General features: G+C 51.2%; 1 protein-coding gene across 1 annotated transcript; it reads left to right on the forward strand.

Annotated features, from left to right (window-relative positions):
• The first annotated feature begins 348 nt into the window (after nucleotides 1-348).
• LOC139229600 (large ribosomal subunit protein uL18B-like) lies at nucleotides 349-16,274 on the forward strand. The gene is made up of 5 exons (XM_070861104.1): nucleotides 349-454; nucleotides 7,451-7,520; nucleotides 9,207-9,322; nucleotides 10,523-10,657; nucleotides 15,122-16,274. Exons 1-5 carry the CDS (start codon nucleotides 452-454, stop codon nucleotides 15,326-15,328), a joined length of 531 nt encoding a protein of 176 aa, XP_070717205.1. The 5' UTR covers nucleotides 349-451; the 3' UTR covers nucleotides 15,329-16,274.
• The last annotated feature ends 4,308 nt before the right edge of the window (nucleotides 16,275-20,582 follow it).

A 20,582-nucleotide genomic window follows, 5' to 3' on the forward strand; every position in this document is an offset into this window, starting at 1 on the left:
ACGGATGTTAAGCATACGCCTCAGTCAATACATTGGGTATGTCCTGAAGTTCACCCCCAGGTCCCGCTGTACTGCAGCACTTTGCAATTTCTCTCCATTTAAATAATAACTTGTTGTTATGAATTGTATTATTTAAAAAAGAGCTGTGGACACCACCAAAGAAGTGAGATTTCTGATGCAAAGGCTTGCACCGAGCATTCCTGAGCTTTGAGTGACTTGCCCCCTCCCCGAGCACCCCACACACAGAGTTGCAGAAGTTTTGTCTCAAGTGTCAATTGACTTTGGCAAAAGTTGCCTTTTGGCGCACGCGCAGTCTCCTGGGCCGGGCCGGGCCGGGCGGCCGTCTTGTGCGCACGCGTGACGGGGCCAACCCCTTTTCCGCCTTTGGAGGCCCGGAGCTGAAATTCGCTACCTGAGGATCCCGCCGATCAAGCGGCAAAATCGTCGCGAAATGGTGAGCGGAGGCCGCCCAAAAGCTTCGGGACGGGTGGAGGGGGGTGTCCCGCGGCGGGATGGAGCGGGGATTGAGGCGCAGAGTGTCGGATGGCGGCGATGTCGGACGGATGCGGGACGGGAGACGGTCGGGGTGGCAGCCATGACTGTCAGGAGGTGGGGGGAGGGGAAGTGCAGGGTCACAGGGTCACCTTACCCTGGCTGTGTATAGAGACTCTCTTCATGTTATTGCTGTTTATCAATTAGCAAGCCATTGCAAGTGTCATGGCTTTTTGAAAATGGTGTGTTTTTGTATCTCCTGTTTAAGTGTTTTTGCAAATAATGTCACAATTTCTCTGCAACTTTTTCTCTGAACTTCTCTGATTCCACCCAACTATTCCCCAACTATTCCCCAACTATTCCACAGTCTGGGCTCAGGACTTGGGACAAAGGGCAAATGCAGCCAACTTTGCTGAAAGCAATGCGTGAGGAGGACGCAAGGGATCTGCAAAAGGGACATAGGCGGGCTGAGTGAGTGGGAAATGTGAGGTTATCCGCTCGGGTAGGAAGAATAAAGAGGCAAGTTGTCATTTAAATGGAGAAAAACTGCAGAGTGTTGCAGTCCAGCTGGAGCTGGAACTGGAGCTGGGGAGCCTTGCTCGTGAAACCATGAAAAGTCAGCATGCAGGTACAGCAAGTGATCAGGAAGGCCAATGTAATGTTGGCCTTTTATTGCAAAGGGGGATGGAGTATAAATACAGAGCAGGAGTCGGCCATACGGCCCCTCGGAGCCTGCTCCGCCATTTAATACCATCACGGCTGATCCGATCGTGGACTCGGCTCCACTTCCCCGCCCGCTCCCCCTTATCGGTTAAGAAACTGTCTATCTCTGTCTTAAATTATTCCCGGCTTCCACAGCTCTCTGGGGCAGCGAATTCCACAGATTCACAACCCTCTGAGAGAAGAAGTTCCTCCTCGGCTCAGTTTTAAAATTAAAGCAGAGAAGTCCTGCTACAGCTGTATCGGTGAGGCCACACCTGGAGTACTTACTGCGTGCAGTTCCGCTCTCCTTATTTGGGGCCCGACTTTGCCCGACCCCCTTTTGTCGACGCACTTGCCCTAAACGCGGCAACTTTGCGCGCTGGAAACGGCGCCGGGGGGGGGGGGGGGGGAATAAAGGGGCCCCACCCTGGCCGCTCGTCAGGGTCCCCGGAGTCCTGGCCTGGCGTGCATTGTGAAGTGAGGGGGGGTGGTGTGACGGGCCAGCGCCAAAAACAGTCTGCGCGCCTGCAGCTCGCCCTCCCAGCGTGTCCTGCGGGGCTGTGAGCAGGACCCCGGTGCTCGCAGCTCCTATCCCCCGCCAAAGGGACACCCTGATCTTCGCTACACCCTATTCCCCGCCGAGTGGCCTTCTGCACCGGCAGGCCTGCTGACGTCCCGGGCTGAGGTAGGACTTCAGTTTTATTATTGAGGGTTTTGATTTGGCTGGGGAGGGAGGAAGAGAGAGAGAGAGAGAGAGAGAGAGAGAGAGAGTGTGTTTTGTATACCAGTCTCTGTCTCTCTCTGTCTTGCTACCCCTCCCCTGGTGACATCGTGGCCAGCAGCTTCCATTTCTCCGGTAGGATTTACTTCATTTTTATTAGTATTTTCATTTGTTTGAGCTTTTCCTTGCAACGTTTGGTGCTTGGTTGTTGAGGTCCTCTCCAGTTCCCTTCCCTCCCCCTGTCCCTGCCCGAACGTGCGCTCCTTTTTCTTCACTGCCCGCAATGTTTTTCAGAGCTGGCCACATACGCTGACCTAAGTCGATTTGGAGTAAGTTTTAGCTGGCCAAAACTGGCGTGAGTATCTGGGAACACCCCCTTTTGGGGGAAATGGCATTTTTTAACTTGCGGCAGTAAAAACAACTCGCTCGGGAAAAAAAAATTGATGCAGGATTGGGCCCTTGAGGGATCATCACAGGCAGTCCCTCGGAATCGAGGAAGACTTGCTTCCACTCTAAAAGTGAGTCCTTAGGTGGCTGAACAGTCCAATACGGGAACCACAGTCCCTGTCACAGGTGGGACAGACAGTGGTTGAGGGAAGGGGAGGGTGGGACTGGTTTGCCGCACGCTCCTTGCTGCCTGCGCTTGGTTTCTGCATGCTCCCGGCGACGAGACTCGAGGTGCCAAGGAGGGATATTCTTGTACTGGAGGCTGTTCAGAGAAGGTTTACTCGGTTGATTCTGGAGATGAGGGGGTTGATTTATGAAGAAAGATTGAGCAGGTTGGAGTTCCGAAGAATGAGAGGTGATCTTATCGAAACGTATAAGATTATGAGGGGGCTTGACAAGGTGGATGCAGAGAGAATGTTTCCACTGATGGGGGAGACTAGAACTAGGGGGCATGGTCTTAGAATAAGGGGCCGCCCATTTAAAACTGAGATGAGGAGGAATTGCTTCTCTGAGGGTTGTAAATCTGTAATTCTCTGCCCCAGAGAGCTGTGGAAGCTGGGACATTGAATATATTTAAGACAGAGATAGACAGATTTTTGAACGATTATGGAGTCAAGGGTTATGGGGGGCGGGCAGGGAAGTGGAGCTGAGTCCATGATCGGATCATCCATTACAACATAAGAAATAGGAGCAGGAGTAGGCCATACAGCCTCTCGAGCCTGCTCCGCCATTTAATACGATCATGGCTGATCCGATCATGGACTCAGCTCCACTTCCCTGCCCGCTCCCCATAACCCCTTATCCCCTTATCGGTTAAGAAACTGTCTATCTCTGTCTTAAATGTATTCAATGTCCCGGCTTCCACAGCTCTCTGAGGCAGAGAATTCCACAGATTTACAACCCTCTGAGAGAAGAAATTCCTCCTCATCTCAGTTTTAAATGGGCGGCCCCTTATTCTAAGACCATGCCCCCTAGTTCTAGTCTCCCCCATCAGTGGAAACATCCTCTCTGCATCCGCCTTGTCAAGCCCCCTCATAATTGTTATGTTTCGATAAGATCACCTCTCATTCTTCTGAATTCCAATGAGTAGAGGCCCAACCTCCTCAACCTTTCCTCATAAGTCAACCCCTTCATCTCCGGAATCAACCGAGTGAACCTTCTCTGAACTGCCTCCAAAGCAAGTATATCCTTTCGTAAATATGGAAACCAAAACTGCACGCAGTATTTGACCTGATGGTATTAAATGATGGAGCAGGCTCGAGGGGCCGTATGCCCTACTCCTGCTCCTTCCTACATGTGTTCTTAGGTACCTATTGTGATCTTGGATGGAGTTGGGAGTTTGTAACGTGGGCTGTGATGGTCCATTCATTAACTTTTCAGGGTCTGTCTCTGGTGTTTGTGCTGCTGTTTCTGGCTGGAGTGGAGGCTTGTATTCTGGGTTTAGCACTGATATTCCCTTACGTTTGGGCTTTGTAAATAGAGGCACAGAGTGCCAGGAAGTTATACGTAACCTTTATAAAACTTTATAGTTCGGCCCCAACTGGAGTAGTGTGCCCAATTTGGGCACCGTACTTTAGGGACGAAGGATGGGAAGACCTTGGAGAGGGTGCAGAGGAGATTTACGAGAATCGTAGGAATTTACAGCACGGAAGGAGGCCATTTCGACCCATCGTGTCCGTGCCGGCCGACCAAGAGCTACACAGCCTAATCCCACTTTCCCGCTCTGGGTCCGTAGCCCTGTGGGTTACGGCACTTCAGGGGCACATCCAGATACTGTTTAAATGTGGTGAGGGTTTCTGCCTCTACCACCCTTTCAGGCCGTGAGTTCCAGACCCCCACCACCCTCTGGGTGAAGACATTTCCCCTCAAATCCCCTCTAAACCTCCCCCCAATTACTTTAAATCTTTGTCCCTGATGATTGACCCCTCTGCCAAGGGAAACGGGTCCTTCCTATCCACTGTATCCATAAGAAATAGGAGCAGGAGTAGGCCACACGGCCCCTCGAGCCTGCTCAGCCATTTAATACGATCATGGCTGATCTGATCATGGACTCGGCTCCACTTCCCCACCCATTCCCATATCGTTTAAGAAACTGTCTATCTCTGTCTTAAATTTATTCAATGACCCGGCTTCCACAGCTCTCCGAGGCAGCGAATTCCACAGATTTACAACCCTCTGAGAAGAAATTCCTCCTCGTCTCAGTTTTAAATGGAGCCTGCACCACCATTCAATAAGATCATGGCTGATCATTCCCTCAGTACCCCTTTCCTGCTTTCTCCCCATAACCCTTGATCCCTTTAGCCGTAAGGACCATATCTAACTCCCTCTTGAATATATCTAACGAACTGGCCTCAACAACTCTCTGCGACAGGGAATTCCACAGGTTCACCACTCTCTGAATGAAGAAGTTTCTCCTCATCTCGGTCCAAAATGGCTTACCCCTTATCCTTAGACTGTGACCCCTGGTTCTGGACTTCCCCAACATTGGGAACATTCTTCCTGCATCTAACCTGTCCAGTCCCGTCAGAATTTTTATGTTTCTATGCGATCCCCTCTCATTCTTCTAAATTCCAGTGAATACAGGCCCAGTCGATCCAGTCTTTCTTCATATGTCAGTCCCGCCATCCCGGGAATCAGTCTGGTGAACCTTCGCTGCACTCCCTCAATAGCAAGAACATCCTTCCTCAGATTTGGAGACCAAAACTGAACACAATATTCCAGGTGGAGCCTCACCAAGGCCCTGTACAACTGCAGTAAGACCTCCCTGCTCCTATACTCAAATCCCCTCGCTATGAAGGCCAACATACCATTTGCCGCCTTCACCACCTGCTGTACCTGCATGCCAACTTTCAGTGACTGATGTACCATGACACCCAGGTCTCGTTGCACCTCCACTTTTCCTGTTGTTGAGAGGAGATTTGATCGAGGTGTTCAAAATCCTGAGGGGTCTGGACAGAGTCGATCGAGAGAGACTGTTCCCATTGGAAAGGGTCGGGAATCAGAGGACACAGATTTAAGGCGATTGCTTTTTCTGCCAGAGGCGACATGAGGAGAAATGTTTTTACGCAGCGAGTGTTTAGGATCTGGAATGCACTGCCTGAGGGGGTGGTGGAGGCAGACTCAATAGTATCCTTAAAACCGGAATTGGATAAATACATGCAGGAGAAAAATTGCCGGGATCATCTTCATAGGCAGTCCCTCGGAATCGAGGAAGACTTGCTTCCACTCTAAAACTGAATCCTTAGGTGACTGAACAGTGCAATACGGGAACCACGGTCCCTGTCACAGGTGGGACAGACAGTGGTTGAGGGAAGGGGAGGGTGGGACTGGTTTGCCGCACGCTCCTTCCGCTGCCTGCGCTTGCTTTCTGCACGCTCTCGGCGACGAGACTCGAGGTGCTCAGCGCCCTCCCGGATGCACTTCCTCCACTTAGGGCGGTCTTTGGCCCAGGGACTCCCAGGTGTCGGTGGGGATGTTGCACTTTATCAGGGAGGCTTTGAGGGTGTCCCTTGTAACGTTTCCTCTGCCCACCTTTGGCTCGCTTGCCGTGAAGGAGTTCCGAGTAGAGCGCTTGCTTTGGGAGTCTCGTGTCGGGGCATGCGGACAATGTGGCCTGCCCAGCGGAGCTGGTCGAGTGTGGTCAGTGCTTCGATGCTGGGGATGTTGGCCTGGTCGAGGACACTAATGTTGGTGCGTCTGTCCCCATAAGCATAATAGGAATCACTTTTTAAAAAAAAAACATACAATTTCACAACACTGAAATAAAAATAAATGGTCACGGGTTCAGAATTAATTAAAATACCCTTTAATGAAACATTTAAAATAAATTTAGAAACATTAATTTTAACATTTTTAAAGAAGACAAAAATAACCTAAACTCATTTCAAATGAAAATGAATGTTTAAATCGTTTTTTTAAAAAAATAATAATATTTTAAGCAGTATGCTGGTAAAGGAAGTCCCGTTTTTACCAGGCACAAGGGTCTGGTTGGTTATTGGTTGGGAAAATAGCTGAGCTCTGCCGGCGAAAGTGAGTTTCTGGTGGCTGTGTGCGATTTGTCGAGGGGAGACTTGACCAATCGCACGTTGCGGGTTTTCAAGCCTGCGCAACGCTGTGTTTTGTGGAAGGCTCGAGTGGTGAGGTACGCTCTCTTGCTTTGCAAAAAGGGGCTGGAGTCAGAGCACGACTTGGGATTGTTCTGTTTCATCGACCTGCAATAAGGTGAAACACCTGGGGGGGGTATACACATCAGGAAAGGGTGAACAGGCTGGGGGTCTGTCTTCTGAATTAAGGAGGCTGAGGGGTGACCTAATCGAGGGCTTTAAGCTTTTGATTGAGTGGGTAGCGAGAGAATATTTCTACTTGTGGGGAAGAGGCCATCAATATAAGACGGTCACCAAAACATTCAATAGGGAATTCAGGAGAAACCTCTTTACCCAGAGAGTGGTGAGAATGTGGAACTCACTGCCACAGGGAGGGGTTGAGGTGAATAGTATCGATGTATTTAAGGGGAGGTCAGACATCCATACGAGGGAACAGAGGGTTATGCTGATAGCTTTAGATGAGGAAAGATCGGAGGCTCGAATGGGGTATAAACGCCGGCCTGGTTGGGCCAAATGGGATGTTTCTGTGCCGTGTATCCGTTGTGATCCCATGTAAGGGGAATGAGGTGATCTGACTGAAACGTATAAGATTCTGAGGGGGCCTGATGCAGAGAGGATGTTTCCCCTCATGGGGGAATCTAGAACTAGGGGGCATAGTTTCAGAAAACGGGGGTCGCCCGTTTAAAACGGAAATGAGGAGGAATTTCTTCTCTCTGAGGGTGGGAAGGAGCAGTTTCTTCACACGGAAGGTTGCTAAGGTCTGGAACACACGACCCGAAAGGGAGGTGGAAGCACTTTCTATCGGAACTTTCAAACGGCAATTGGACATTTACTTGAAGAGGACAAACTTGTTTTTTTTGTGGGGGGGGGGGAGCTGGGGTGTGGGACTAAATTGAACCGCTCTATCACAGGCACAATGGGCTGAATGCCCTCCTTCTGTGCTATTCGGTTCTACGCTGCTAATTGCTACTCCCTTCTCTTACAGGGGTTTGTAAAAGTCATCAAGAACAAGTCTTACTTCAGAAGATACCAGGTCAAGTACAGGAGGAGGAGAGGTGAGTGTGGGCCTGGTATTTTATTTCCCCCCCCCCCCCCCCCCCCCACCTTGGATCCTGCCCCTGATCTTCGAAGTGTGAACTTCCAGAAGGCATTTGACAAGGTGCCACGTAAGAGGTTACTGCACAAGATAAAAGTTTACGGGGTTGGGGGTAATATATTAGCATAGATAGAGGATTGTCTAACTAACAGAAAACAGAGAGTCGGGATCAATGGTTCATTCTCTGGTTGGCAATCAGTAACTAGTGGGGTGCTGCAGGGGTCAGTGCTGGGACCCCAACTATTTACAATCTATATTAATGACTTGGAAGAAGGGACTGAGTGTAATGTAGCCAAGTTTGCTGACGATACAAAGATGGGAGGAAAAGCAATGTGTGAGGAGGACACAAAAAATCTGCAAAAGGACATAGACAGGCTAAGTGAGTGGGCAAAAATTTGGCAGATGGAGTATAATTTGGGTAAGTGTGAGGTTAGGGTTAAAGTTTGGCAGAAAAAAAATCAAAGAGCAAGTTATTATTTAACTGGAGAAAGATTGCAAAGTACTGCAGTACAGCAGGACCTGGGGGTCCTTGTGCATGAAACACAAAAGGTTAGTATGCAGGTACAGCAAGTGATCAGGAAGGCCAATGGAATGTTGGCCTTTATTACAAAGGGGATGGAGTATAAAAGCAGGGAAGTCTTGCTCCAGTTATACAGGGTATTGGTGAGGCCACACCTGGAATACTGCGTGCAGTTTTGGTTTCCATATTTACGAAAGAATATACTTGCTTTGGAGGCAGTTCAGAGAAGGTTCACTCGGTCGATTCCGGAGATGAGGGGGTTGACTTATGAGGAAAGGTTGAGGAGGCTGGGCCTCTACTCATTGGAATTCAGAAGAATGAGAGGTGATCTTATCGAAACAAATAAGATTATGAGGGGCCTTGACAAGGTGGATGCAGAGAGGATGTTTCCACTGATGGGGGAGACTAGAACTAGGGGGCATGGTCTTAGAATAAGGGGCCGCCCATTTAAAACTGAGATGATGAGGAATTTCTTCTCTCAGAGGGTTGTAAATCTGTGGAATTCGCTGCCTCAGAGCTGTGGAAGCCGGGACATTGAATACATTTAAGACAGTGACAGACAGCTTACCTTAACCGATAAGGGAGTGAGGGGTTATGGGGAGCGGGCAGGGAAGTGGAGCTGAGTCCATGATCGGATCAGCCATGATGGTATTAAATGGCGGAGCAGGCTCGAGGGGCCGAATGGGCGACTCCTGCTCCTATTTCTGATTCTATGCTTGGGGCCGTGGTGCCTGTATCACACCATGCCGCTCGGCCATGGGCGGGCGCTGGTTCCACCTGTGACCATCGGCGCCAGCTTCTCTACCTCCTGCCTTCCCGCGATTGGGCCCTTGTGGTGCCCCGGAGTCTGAATTCGACCCGTAATGCCGCAGAGCATCCTGGGACCTTGTGCTGCAGATAGGGGCCTGTGTTTAGTCATTTGAGCCTGTGTGTTTGGAGAACCAACACTGCAGGCAATAGGGATTGGGCTCCAGAGACTCGAACACATAATCTCGGCCGACACGCCATGCGTCTGTACTGAGGGAATACCGCCCTGTCGGAGGGTCAGTGGGTGGGTGGGGGTAGTTCTGTAGTTGTGCACTGGTGTGTTCTTGCTTCTGACTTTTGTCACTATTGCTCCATCAGAGGGTAAGACCGACTACTTTGCACGCAAGCGCCTTGTGGTTCAAGACAAGAACAAGTACAACACCCCCAAGTACCGCATGATCGTGCGTATCTCAAACAGGGACATTGTTTGCCAGGTAAGTGAGGAGTGGCGACAGCTGGGGTAAATGACCGTCGGTATCTGGGAGGTGGGCCTGTGTTCACCTGCGTCTAACTGGGGGGGGGGTGTTCGTTTGGCCGTAGATATCGGGCAGGGGCAGTGTGTGTTGGACAGAACGGGTCTGGTACCCACAGCCCAGACTGTGACCTTCAGAGGGACCTGGGATCAAATCCCGGCCAGGCTGTCAGGATCGGTGTATCCACCTTGTCCGCTGGCTGTACGGCCCCGGTATGAAGGGAGTCTCAGAATCACGGGCAATGAGGGTGGGATTTGTCGTGCTGGCTGACTGACATGTGGCGGGGGAGGGGTGGGGCGAGTGGATCCTGGCCACTCGTCTCCACTGAACACACTGAGGGAGTGTCGGAGGGGCGGTACTGAGGGAGTGTCGGAGGGGCGGTACTGAGGGAGTGTCGGAGGGGCGGTACTGAGGGAGTGTCGGAGGGGCGGTACTGAGGGAGTGTCGGAGGGGCGGTACTGAGGGAGTGTCGGAGGGGCGGTACTGAGGGAGTGTCGGAGGGGCGGTACTGAGGGAGTGTCGGAGGGGCGGTACTGAGGGAGTGTCGGAGGGGCGGTACTGAGGGAGTGTCGGAGGGGCAGTACTGAGGGAGTGTCGGAGGGGCGGTACTGAGGGAGCGCCGCACTGTCGGAGGGGCAGTACTGAGGGAGCGCCGCACTGTCGGAGGGGCGGTACTGAGGGAGCGCCGCACTGTCGGAGGGGCAGTACTGAGGGAGTGCCGCACTGTCGGAGGGGCGGTACTGAGGGAGTGTCGGAGGGGCGGTACTGAGGGAGCGCCGCACTGTCGGAGGGGCGGTACTGAGGGAGCGCCGCACTGTCGGAGGGGCAGTACTGAGTGAGCACCGCACTGTCGGAGAGGCAGCACTGAGGGAGTGCCTCACTGTCGGAAGTTTAACCGAGGCCCCGTCTGCCCCTTGGGTGGATGTAAAAGATCCCAGGAATCTATTGGAAGAAGGGCCAGGAGAATTCTCCCCAGTGTCTTGGGGCGAAAATTTATTCCTCAACCAACACCACTTTATATAAAAAGAGAGATTAACTGGTGGTTGTCACGGTTCTCTTTGTGGGATCTTGCTGTACTTGCGCTGGTTGGGGGCGGGGTTTGTCTGTTTTGTCCTTTGCTCGATGTGAAACGTGACCCGGTTGTTCTTCTCTTGTCGGCAGGTAGCGTACGCCAAGATTGAGGGAGACATCATCGTGTGCGCTGCATACTCTCATGAACTCCCGAAATACGGCGTGAAAGTCGGGCTGACCAATTACGCGGCGGCTTATTGCACAGGCCTCCTGCTGGCCCGGCGGGTAAGGACACTGGCTCGCTTTGTGGTTCCAGGGCTCCCGCTCGCGGCTTTTCCCCGGGCCCTTCAGTGAGATCAGGGCTGATCTTCCACCTCAACTCCACTTTCCTGCACTGTCCCCATATCCCTTGGTTCCCTCAATATCCAAAAATCTGTCGATCTTGGTCTTGAATATACTCAACGACTGAGCCTCCACAGCCCTCTGGGGCAGAGAATTCCATCATCCTCTGAGTGAGTGAAGAAATTTCTCCTCATCTCCGTCCTGAATGGATGAACTACAACAATTGTACATTCCTGTCTGGCGTAAAAATAAAAAAGGGAAGGTGGCTCAACCGTGGCTATCAAGGGAAATCAGGGATAGTATTAAAGCCAAGGAAGTGGCATACAAATTGGCCAGAAATAGCAGAGAACCTGGGAACTGGGAGAAATTTAGAACTCAGCAGAGGAGGACAAAGGGTTTGATTAGGGCAGGGAAAATGGAGTACGAGAAGAAGCTTGCAGGGAACATTAAGACGGATTGCAAAAGTTTCTATAGGTATGTAAAGAGAAAAAGGTTAGTAAAGACAAACGTAGGTCCCCTGCAGTCAGAATCAGGGGAAGTCATAACGGGGAACAAAGAAATGGCGGACCAATTGAACAAGTATTTTGGTTCGGTATTCACTAAGGAGGACACAAACAACCTTCCGGATATAAAAGGGGTCGGAGGGTCTAGTAAGGAGGAGGAACTGAGGGAAATCCTTATTTTGTTGGGGAAATTGATGGGATTGAAGGCCGATAAATCCCCAGGGCCTGATGGACTGCATCCCAGAGTACTTAAGGAGGTGGCCTTGGAAATAGTGGATGCATTGACAGTCATTTTCCAACATTCCATAGACTCTGGATCAGTTCCTATCGAGTGGAGGGTAGCCAATGTAACCCCACTTTTTAAAAAAGGAGGGAGAGAGATAACAGGGAATTATAGACCGGTCAGCCTGACATCGGTAGTGGGTAAAATGATGGAATCAATTATTAAGGATGTCATAGCAGTGCATTTGGAAAGAGGTGACATGATAGGTCCAAGTCAGCATGGATTTGTGAAAGGGAAATCATGCTTGACAAATCTTCTGGAATTTTTTGAGGATGTTTCCAGTAGAGTGGACAAGGGAGAACCAGTTGATGTGGTATATTTGGACTTTCAGAAGGCTTTTGACAAGGTCCCACACAAGAGATTAATGTGCAAAGTTAAAGCACATGGGATTGGGGGTAGTGTGCTGACATGGATTGAGAACTGGTTGTCACACAGGAAGCAAAGAGTAGGAGTAAATGGGGACTTTTCGGAATGGCAGGCAGTGACTAGTGGGGTACCGCAAGGTTCTGTGCTGGGGCTCCAGCTGTTTACACTGTATATTAATGATTTAGACGAGGGGATTAAATGTAGTATCTCCAAATTTGCGGATGACACTAAGTTGGGTGACAGTGTGAGCTGCGAGGAGGATGCTATGAGGCTGCAGAGCGACTTGGATAGGTTAGGTGAGTGGGCAAATGCATGGCAGATGAAGTATAATGTGGATAAATGTGAGGTTATCCACTTTGGTGGTAAAAACAGAGACAGACTATTATCTGAATGGTGACAGATTAGGAAAAGAGGAGGTACAACGAGACCTGGGTGTCATGGTACATCAGTCATTGAAGGTTGGCATGCAGGTACAGCAGGCGATTAAGAAAGCAAATGGCATGTTGGCCTTCATAGCGAGGGGATTTGAGTACAGGGGCAGGGAGGTGTTGCTACAGTTGTACAGGGCCTTGGTGAGGCCACACCTGGAGTATTGTGTACAGTTTTGGTCTCCTAACCTGAGGAAGGACATTCTTGCTATTGAGGGAGTGCAGCGAAGATTCACCAGACTGATTCCCGGGATGGCGGGACTGACCTATCAAGAAAGACTGGATCAACTGGGCTTGTATTCACTGGAGTTCAGAAGAATGAGAGGGGACCTCATAGAAACGTTTAAAATTCTGACGGGTTTAGACAGGTTAGATGCAGGAAGAATGTTCCCAATGTTGGGGAAGTCCAGAACCAGGGGGTCACAGTCTAAGGATAAGGGGTAAGCCATTTAGGACCGAGATGAGGAGGAATTTCTTCACCCAGAGAGTGGTGAACCTGTGGAATTCTCTACCACAGAAAGTTGTTGAGGCCAATTCACTAAATATATTCAAAAAGGAGTTAGATGGAGTCCTTACTACTCGGGGGATCAAGGGGTATGGCGAGAAAGCAGGAATGGGGTACTGAAGTTTCATGTTCAGCCATAAACTCATTGAATGGCGGTGCAGGCTAGAAGGGCCGAATGGACTACTCCTGCACCTATTTTCTATGTAAATGGCCGACCCCTGGTTCTAGACTCCCCAGCCCAGGGGAAACATCCTCCCTGCATCTGCAGGGTGACTTGGACAGGTGAGGTGAGTGGGAAAATGCATGGCAAATGCAGCATAGTGTGAATAAATGTGAGGTTATCCACTTTGGGGGCAAAAACAGGAAGGCAGAATATTATCTGAATGGCGACAGATTAGGAAAAGGGGAGGTGCAATGAGACCTGGGTGTCATGGTACATCAGTCATTGAAAGTTGGCATGTAGGTACAGCAGGCGGTGAAGAAGGCAAATGGCATGTTGGCCTTCATAGCGAGAGGATTTGAGTATAGGAGCAGGGATGTCTTACTGCAGTTGTACAGGGCCTTGGTGAGGCCACACCTGGAGTATTGTGTTCAGTTTTGGTCTCCTAATCTGAGGAAGGACATTCTTGCTATTGAGGGAGTGCAGCGAAGGTTCACCAGACTGATTCCCGGGATGGCAAGACTGACATATGAAGAAAGACTGGATCGACTGGGGTTATATTCACTGGAATTTAGAGGAATGAGAGGGGATCTCATAGAAACGTTTAAAATTCTGACTGGACGGGACAGGTTCGATGCAGGAAGAATGTTCCCGATATTGGGGAAGTCCAGAACCAGGGGTCACAGTCTAATGATAAGGGGTAAGCTATTTCGGACCGAGATGAGGAGAAACTTCTTCACTCAGAGTGGTGAACCTGTGGGATTCTCTTCCATTCTCCCCCCTCCGGGTGCTGGCTGTGGCCTCTTCCATTCTCCCCACTCCAGGTGCTGACTGTGGCCTCTTCCATTCTCCCCCCTCCGGGTGCTGGCTGTGGCCTCTTCCATTCTCCCCCCTCCGGGTGCTGGCTGTGGTCTCTCCCATTCCTCCCCCTGGTGCTGGCTGTGGTCTCTCCCATTCCTCCCCCTGGTGCTGGCTGTGGTCTCTTCCATTCCTCCCCCTGGTGCTGGCTGTGGTCTCTCCCATTCCTCCCCCGGGTGCTGGCTGTGGTCTCTCCCATTCCTCCCCCTGGTGCTGGCTGTGGTCTCTCCCATTCCTCCCCCTGGTGCTGACTGTGGTCTCTCCCATTCCTCCCCCTGGTGCTGGCTGTGGTCTCACCCATTCCTCCCCCTGGTGCTGACTGTGGTCTCTCCCATTCCCTTCCCCCCCTTCCCAGTGCTGACTCTGGCTTCTCCCATGGAAACTAAGGGAAGGGATAGACTTCAGGAGGTGAAATGGGCAGACACGTGGCAGATGCAGTTTAACGCGGAAAAGTACAAAGTGATACATTTTGCAGGAAGACGGAGGAGTGGCGATATAAACTGAAAGGGGGTGCCTGAACAGAGAGCCCTGAGGGTATCGGGGCACAAATCACTAAAGGTGGCAGGGTGGGTTGAGAAAGCGGTTAAAAAAGCTTATGGGATACTGAGCTTCATAAAAAGATTCATAGAGTACAAAAGGAAGGATGTTGTGGTGAACCTGTATAAAACACAGGCTCGGACTCTATTCTGGGCACCGCACTTTAGGAGAGGGAGCAGGAAAGGTTTACACGAATATTTCCGGGAGTGAGCAGTTACGTTTGTGTGGATGGACTGGAGAAGCTGGGGTTGCTCCCCTGGGAGCAGAGAAGGTTGAGAGGAGATTTGATCGAGGTGTTCAAAATCATGAGGGGTCTGGACAGAGTCGATCGAGAGAGAAACTGTTCCCATTGGTGGAAGGGTCGGGAACCAGAGGACACAGATTTAAGGCGATTGGCAAAAGGCGACCTAAGGGAAAAACCTTTTCACGCAGCGAGTGTTTAGGATCTGGAATGCACGGCCTGACAGGGTGGTGGAGGCAGACTCGATCGTGGCTTTCAAAGGGGAATTGGACAAGTACCGGAAGAAAAAATAATTTGCTGGGCTACGGGGAAAGGGCGGGGGAGTGGGACTGGCTGAGGGGATCTTGCAGAGGGCCGGCACGGGCTCGACGGGCCGAATGGAATCTTTCTGTGCTGTAACGGTTCTGTGATTACCCTGTGGGTGTGAGGTATATTACAAGTCTTGTTGCACTTTTATTTGAAGAATGAGTTGTTGGCGGGCTGAGTCTTCACCCGATGTCTTGCTCTGTCTCCCACACCCCCACAGTTGCTTCAGAAGTTTGGCCTGGACAAGATCTACGAAGGGGAGGTGGAGGTGACTGGCGACGAGTTCAACGTGGAGAGCATCACGGGAAAGCCCTCTGCCTTCACCTGTTACCTGGACGCAGGCCTCACGCGGACCACCACCGGCAACAGGGTCTTTGGGGCCCTGAAGGGGGCGGTCGATGGAGGTCTATCCATCCCACACAGGTAAACGGGCACCGGATCATTACAAATGGGTATGATTTGGTGGCCATGACTGGGAATTAAACATACAGGGGTATCTGACATTTCGGAAAGATAGACAAGAAGGGAAAGGAGGTGGGGTAGCTCAGTTAATAAAGGATGATATCAGGGCAGTTGTGAGAGACGTTATTGGCTCTAATGAACAAAATGTTGAACCATTGTGGGTGGAGATTCGAGATAGTAAGGGGAAAAAGTCACTGGTGGGCATAGTTTACAGGCCCCCAAATAATAACTTCACGGTGGGGCGGACAATAATCAAGGGAATAATGGAGGCATGTGAAAAAGGAACGGCAGTAATCATGGGGGATTTTAACCTACATGTCGATTGGTCAAATCAAATCGCACGGGGTAGCCTGGAAGAGGAATTCATAGAATGCATACGGGATTGTTTCTTAGAACAGTATGTTACAGAACCTACAAGGGAGCAAGCTATCTTAGATCTGGTCTTGTGTAATGAGGCAGGAATAATAAACGATCTCCGAGTGAAAGATCCTCTCGGAATGAGTGATCACAGTATGGTTGAATTTGTAATACAGGTGAGGAAGTTGTGTCAGAAACGAGCGTACTATGCTTAAACAAAGGGGACTACAGTGGGATGAGGGCAGAGTTGGCTAAAGTAGACTGGAAACACAGACTAAACGGTGGCACAATTGAGGAACAGTGGAGGACTTTTAAGGAGCTCTTTCATAGTGCTCAACAAAAATATATTCCAGTGAAAAAGAAGGGCAGCAAGAGAAGGGATAACCAGCCGTGGATAACCAAGGAAATAAAGGAGAGTATCAAATTAAAAACCAATGCGTATAAGGTGCCCAAGGTTAGTGGGAAACTAGAAAATTGGGAAAATTTTAAACGACAGCAAAGAATGACTAAGAAAGCAACAAAGAAAGGAAAGATAGATTACGAAAGTAAACTTGCGCAAAACATAAAAACAGATAGTAAAAGCTTTTACCAATATATAAAACGGAAAAGAGTGACTAAAGTAAATGTTGGTCCCTTAGAAGATGAGAAGGGGGATTTAATAATGGGAAATGTGGAAATGGCTGAGACTTTAAACAATTATTTTGCTTCGGTCTTCACAGTGGAAGACACAAAAACCATGACAAAAATTGCTGGTCACAGGAATGTGGTAAGGGAGGACCTTGAGACAATCACTATCACTAGGGGCTTGTGCTGGACAGGCTAATGGGACTCAAGGTAGACAAGTCGCCTGGTCCTGCTGAAATGCATCCCAGGGTATTAAGAGATGGCGGAAGTTATAGCAGATGCATTCGTTATAATCTACCAAAATTCTCTGTACTCTGGGGAGGTACCAGCGGATTGGAAAGCAGCTAATGTAACACCTCTCTTTAAAAAAAGGGGGCAGACAAAAGGCAGGTAACTATAGGTCGGTTAGTTTAACATCTGTAGTGGGGAAAATGCTTGAAGCTATCATTAAGGAAGAAATAGCGGGACATCTAGATAAGAATAGTGCAATCAAGCAGACGCAACATGGATTTATGAAGGGGAAATCATGTTTAACTAATTTACTGGAATTCTTTGAGGATATAACGAGCATGGTGGATAGAGGTGTACCGATAGATGTGGTGTATTTAGATTTCCAAAAGGCATTCGATAAGGTGCCACACAAAAGGTTACTGCAGAAGATAAAGGTACGCGGAGTCAGAGGAAATGTATTAGCATGGATCGAGAATTGGCTGGCTAACAGAAAGCAGAGATTCGGGATAAATGGGTCCTTTTCCGGTTGGAAATCAGTGGTTAGTGGTGTGCCACAGGGATCAGTGCTGGGACCACAACTGTTTACAATATACATAGATGACCTGGAAGAGGGGACAGAGTGTAGTGTAACAAAATTTGCAGATGACACAAAGATTAGTGGGAAAGCGGGTTGTGTAGAGGACACAGAGAGGCTGCAAAGAGATTTAGATAGGTTAAGTGAATGGGCTAAGGTTTGGCAGATGGAATACAATGTCGGAAAGTGTGAGGTCATCCACCTTGGGGAAAAAAAACAGTAAAAGGGAATATTATTTGAATGGGGAGAAATTACAACATGCTGCGGTGCAGAGGGACCTGGGGGTCCTTGTGCATGAATCCCTAAAAATGAGTTTGCAGGTACAGCAGGTAATCAGGAAGGCGAATGGAATGTTGGCCTTCATTGCGAGAGGGATGGAGTACAAAAGCAGGGAGGTCCTGCTGCAACTGTGTGGGGTATTGGTGAGGCCGCACCTGGAGTACTGCGTGCAGTTTTGGTCACCATACTTAAGGAAGGATATACTAGCTTTGGAGGGGATACAGAGACGATTCACTAGGCTGATTCCGGAGATGAGGGGGTTACCTTATGATGATAGATTGAGTAGACTGGGTCTTTACTCGGAGTTCAGAAGGATGAGGGGTGATCTTATAGAAACATTTAAAATAATGAAAGGGACAGACAAGATAGAGGCAGAGAGGTTGTTTCCACTGGTCGGGGAGACTAGAACTAGGGGGCACAGCCTCAAAATACGGGGGAGCCAATTTAAAACCGAGTTGAAAAGGAATTTCTTCTCCCAGAGGGTTGTGAATCTGTGGAATTCTCTGCCCAAGGAAGCAGTTGAGGCTAGCTCATTGAATGTATTCAAGTCACAGATAGATAGATTTTTAACCAATAAGGGAATTAAGGGTTACGGGGAGCGGGCGGGTAAGTGGAGCTGAGTCCACGGCCAGATCAGCCATGATCTTGTTGAATGGCGGAGCAGGCTCGAGGGGCGAGATAGCCTACTCCTGTTCCTAATTCTTATGTTCTTGTGTTCTTATTAATGTTGGGGAAGTCCAGAACCAGGGGTCACAGTCTAAGGATAAGGGGTAAGTCATTTAGGACCGAGATGAGAAACTTCAAGGGGTATGGCGAGAAAGCAGGAATGGGCTACTGAAATTGCATGTTCAGCCATGAACTCATTGAATGGTGGTGCAGGCTCGAATGGCTTACTCCTGCACCTATTTTCTATGTTTCTATGTATCGCACAGCAGGCCATTCCAGCCATCGCTGGTAGAGCTATCCAATTAGTCCCACTCCCTCACACCCCTGCTGTTTCCCCATAGCCCTTTTCCCTACTCTCCATTTTGTGCCAGCCAGTGGGCAGCATACTCTGGCTTCTGGGTTAGAAGATTGTGGGTTCAAGTCCCACTCCGGGAACATGAGCACAAAAAAATCTAGGCTGATGCTCCCGGGACAGTACTGAGGGAGCGCCATACTGCGCTGTCGGAGGGACAGTACTGAGGGAGTGCCGTACTGCGCTGTCGGAGGGGCAGTACTGAAGGAGCGCTGTACTGCGCTGTCGGAGGGACAGTACTGAGGGAGTGCCGTACTGCGCTGTCGGAGGCGTAGTACTGAGGGAGTGCCGCACTGCGCTGTCGGAGGGACAGTACTGAGGGAGTGCCGTACTGCGCTGTCGGAGGCGTAGTACTGAGGGAGCGCCGCACTGCGCTGTCGGAGGGACAGTACTGAAGGAGCGCTGTACTGTGCTGTCGGAGGGACAGTACTGAAGGAGTGCCGTACTGTGCTGTCGGAGGGACAGTACTGAAGGAGTGCCGTACTGTGCTGTCGGAGGGGCAGTACTGAAGGAGTGCCGTACTGCGCTGTCGGAGGGGCAGTACTGAGGGAGCGCTGTACTGCCGGAGGGGCAGTATTGAGGGAGCGCTGTACTGCGCTGTCGGAGGGACAGTACTGAGGGAGCGCTGTACTGCGCTTTCGGAGGGACAGTACTGAGGGAGTGCCGTACTGCGCTGTCGGAGGGACAGTACTGAGGGAGTGCTGTACTGCCGGAGGGGCAGTATTGAGGGAGCGCTGTACTGCGCTGTCGGAGGGGCAGTACTGAGGGAGTGCTGTACTGCCGGAGGGGCAGTATTGAGGGAGCGCTGTACTGCGCTGTCGGAGGGACAGTACTGAGGGAGTGCCGTACTGCGCTGTCGGAGGGACAGTACTGAGGGTGTGCCGCACTGTCGGAGGTGCCGTGTTTTGGATGATACGTTAAACCGAGGCCCCCCCTGCTCTCTCAGGTGGATGTAAAAGATCCCGGGGCACTATTTGGAAGAAGAGCGGGGGAGTTCTCCCCGGTGTCCTGGGGCAATATTTATCCCTCAATCAACAACAAAAACAGATTATCTGGGTCATTATCACATTGCTGTGTGTGGGATCTTGCTGTGCACAAATTGGCTGCCGCGTTTCCCACAGTGACCACACTCCAAAAGGACTTCATTGGCTCTAAAGGGCTTTGAGACGTCTGGTCGCCGTGAAAGGCGCTATATAAATGTAAGTGTGTTGTGTACTTGCTGGTTTCTGGCCGATGTTAAAGTTTCCCCCTCCCTCCCCTCCCCTCCTCCTCTCTTTCCCCCCCTCTCTTCCCCCCCTCTCTTCCCCCCCTCTCTCCCTCCCCTCCCCCCTCTCCCTCCCCCCTCTCCCTTCCCACCCCCTCTCTCTCCCTCCCCTCCCCTCTCTCCCTCCACCCCCCCCTCTCCCTTCCCTCCAACCCCCCCCTCTCCCTTCCCTCCAACCCCCCTCTCCCTTCCCTCCAACCCCCCCCTCTCCCTTCCCTCCAACCCCCCCTCTCCCTTCCCTCCAACCCCCCCCTCTCCCTTCCCTCCAACCCCCCCCTCTCCCTTCCCTCCAACCCCCCCTCTCCCTTCCCTCCAACCCCCCCCTCTCCCTTCCCTCCAACCCCCCCCTCTCCCTTCCCTCCAACCCCCCCCTCTCCCTTCCCTCCAACCCCCCCCTCTCCCTTCCCTCCAACCCCCCCCTCTCCCTTCCCTCCAACCCCCCCCTCTCCCTTCCCTCCAACCCCCCCCTCTCCCTTCCCTCCAACCCCCCCCTCTCCCTTCCCTCCAACCCCCCCCTCTCCCTTCCCTCCAACCCCCCCCTCTCCCTTCCCTCCAACCCCCCCCTCTCCCTTCCCTCCAACCCCCCCCTCTCCCTTCCCTCCAACCCCCCCCTCTCCCTTCCCTCCAACCCCCCCCTCTCCCTTCCCTCCAACCCCCCCCTCTCCCTTCCCTCCAACCCCCCCCTCTCCCTTCCCTCCAACCCCCCCCTCTCCCTTCCCTCCAACCCCCCCCTCTCCCTTCCCTCCAACCCCCCCTCTCCCTTCCCTCCAACCCCCCCCTCTCCCTTCCCTCCAACCCCCCCTCTCCCTTCCCTCCAACCCCCCCCTCTCCCTTCCCTCCAACCCCCCCCTCTCCTTCCCTCCAACCCCCCC

The sequence above is a fragment of the Pristiophorus japonicus genome, chromosome 19 (assembly GCF_044704955.1).
Source record: "Pristiophorus japonicus isolate sPriJap1 chromosome 19, sPriJap1.hap1, whole genome shotgun sequence".
In the NCBI taxonomy this organism is placed as follows: domain Eukaryota; kingdom Metazoa; phylum Chordata; class Chondrichthyes; family Pristiophoridae; genus Pristiophorus; species Pristiophorus japonicus.

What these genes read in the sequence shown, in the direction of transcription:
- LOC139229600 (XM_070861104.1), top strand. An exon ending in ACAGGGACATTGTTTGCCAG is followed by an intron (nt 9,323 to 10,522) that starts GTAAGTGAGGAG and finishes TCTTGTCGGCAG; the next exon opens with GTAGCGTACGCCAAGATTGA. An exon ending in GCCTCCTGCTGGCCCGGCGG is followed by an intron (nt 10,658 to 15,121) that starts GTAAGGACACTG and finishes ACACCCCCACAG; the next exon opens with TTGCTTCAGAAGTTTGGCCT.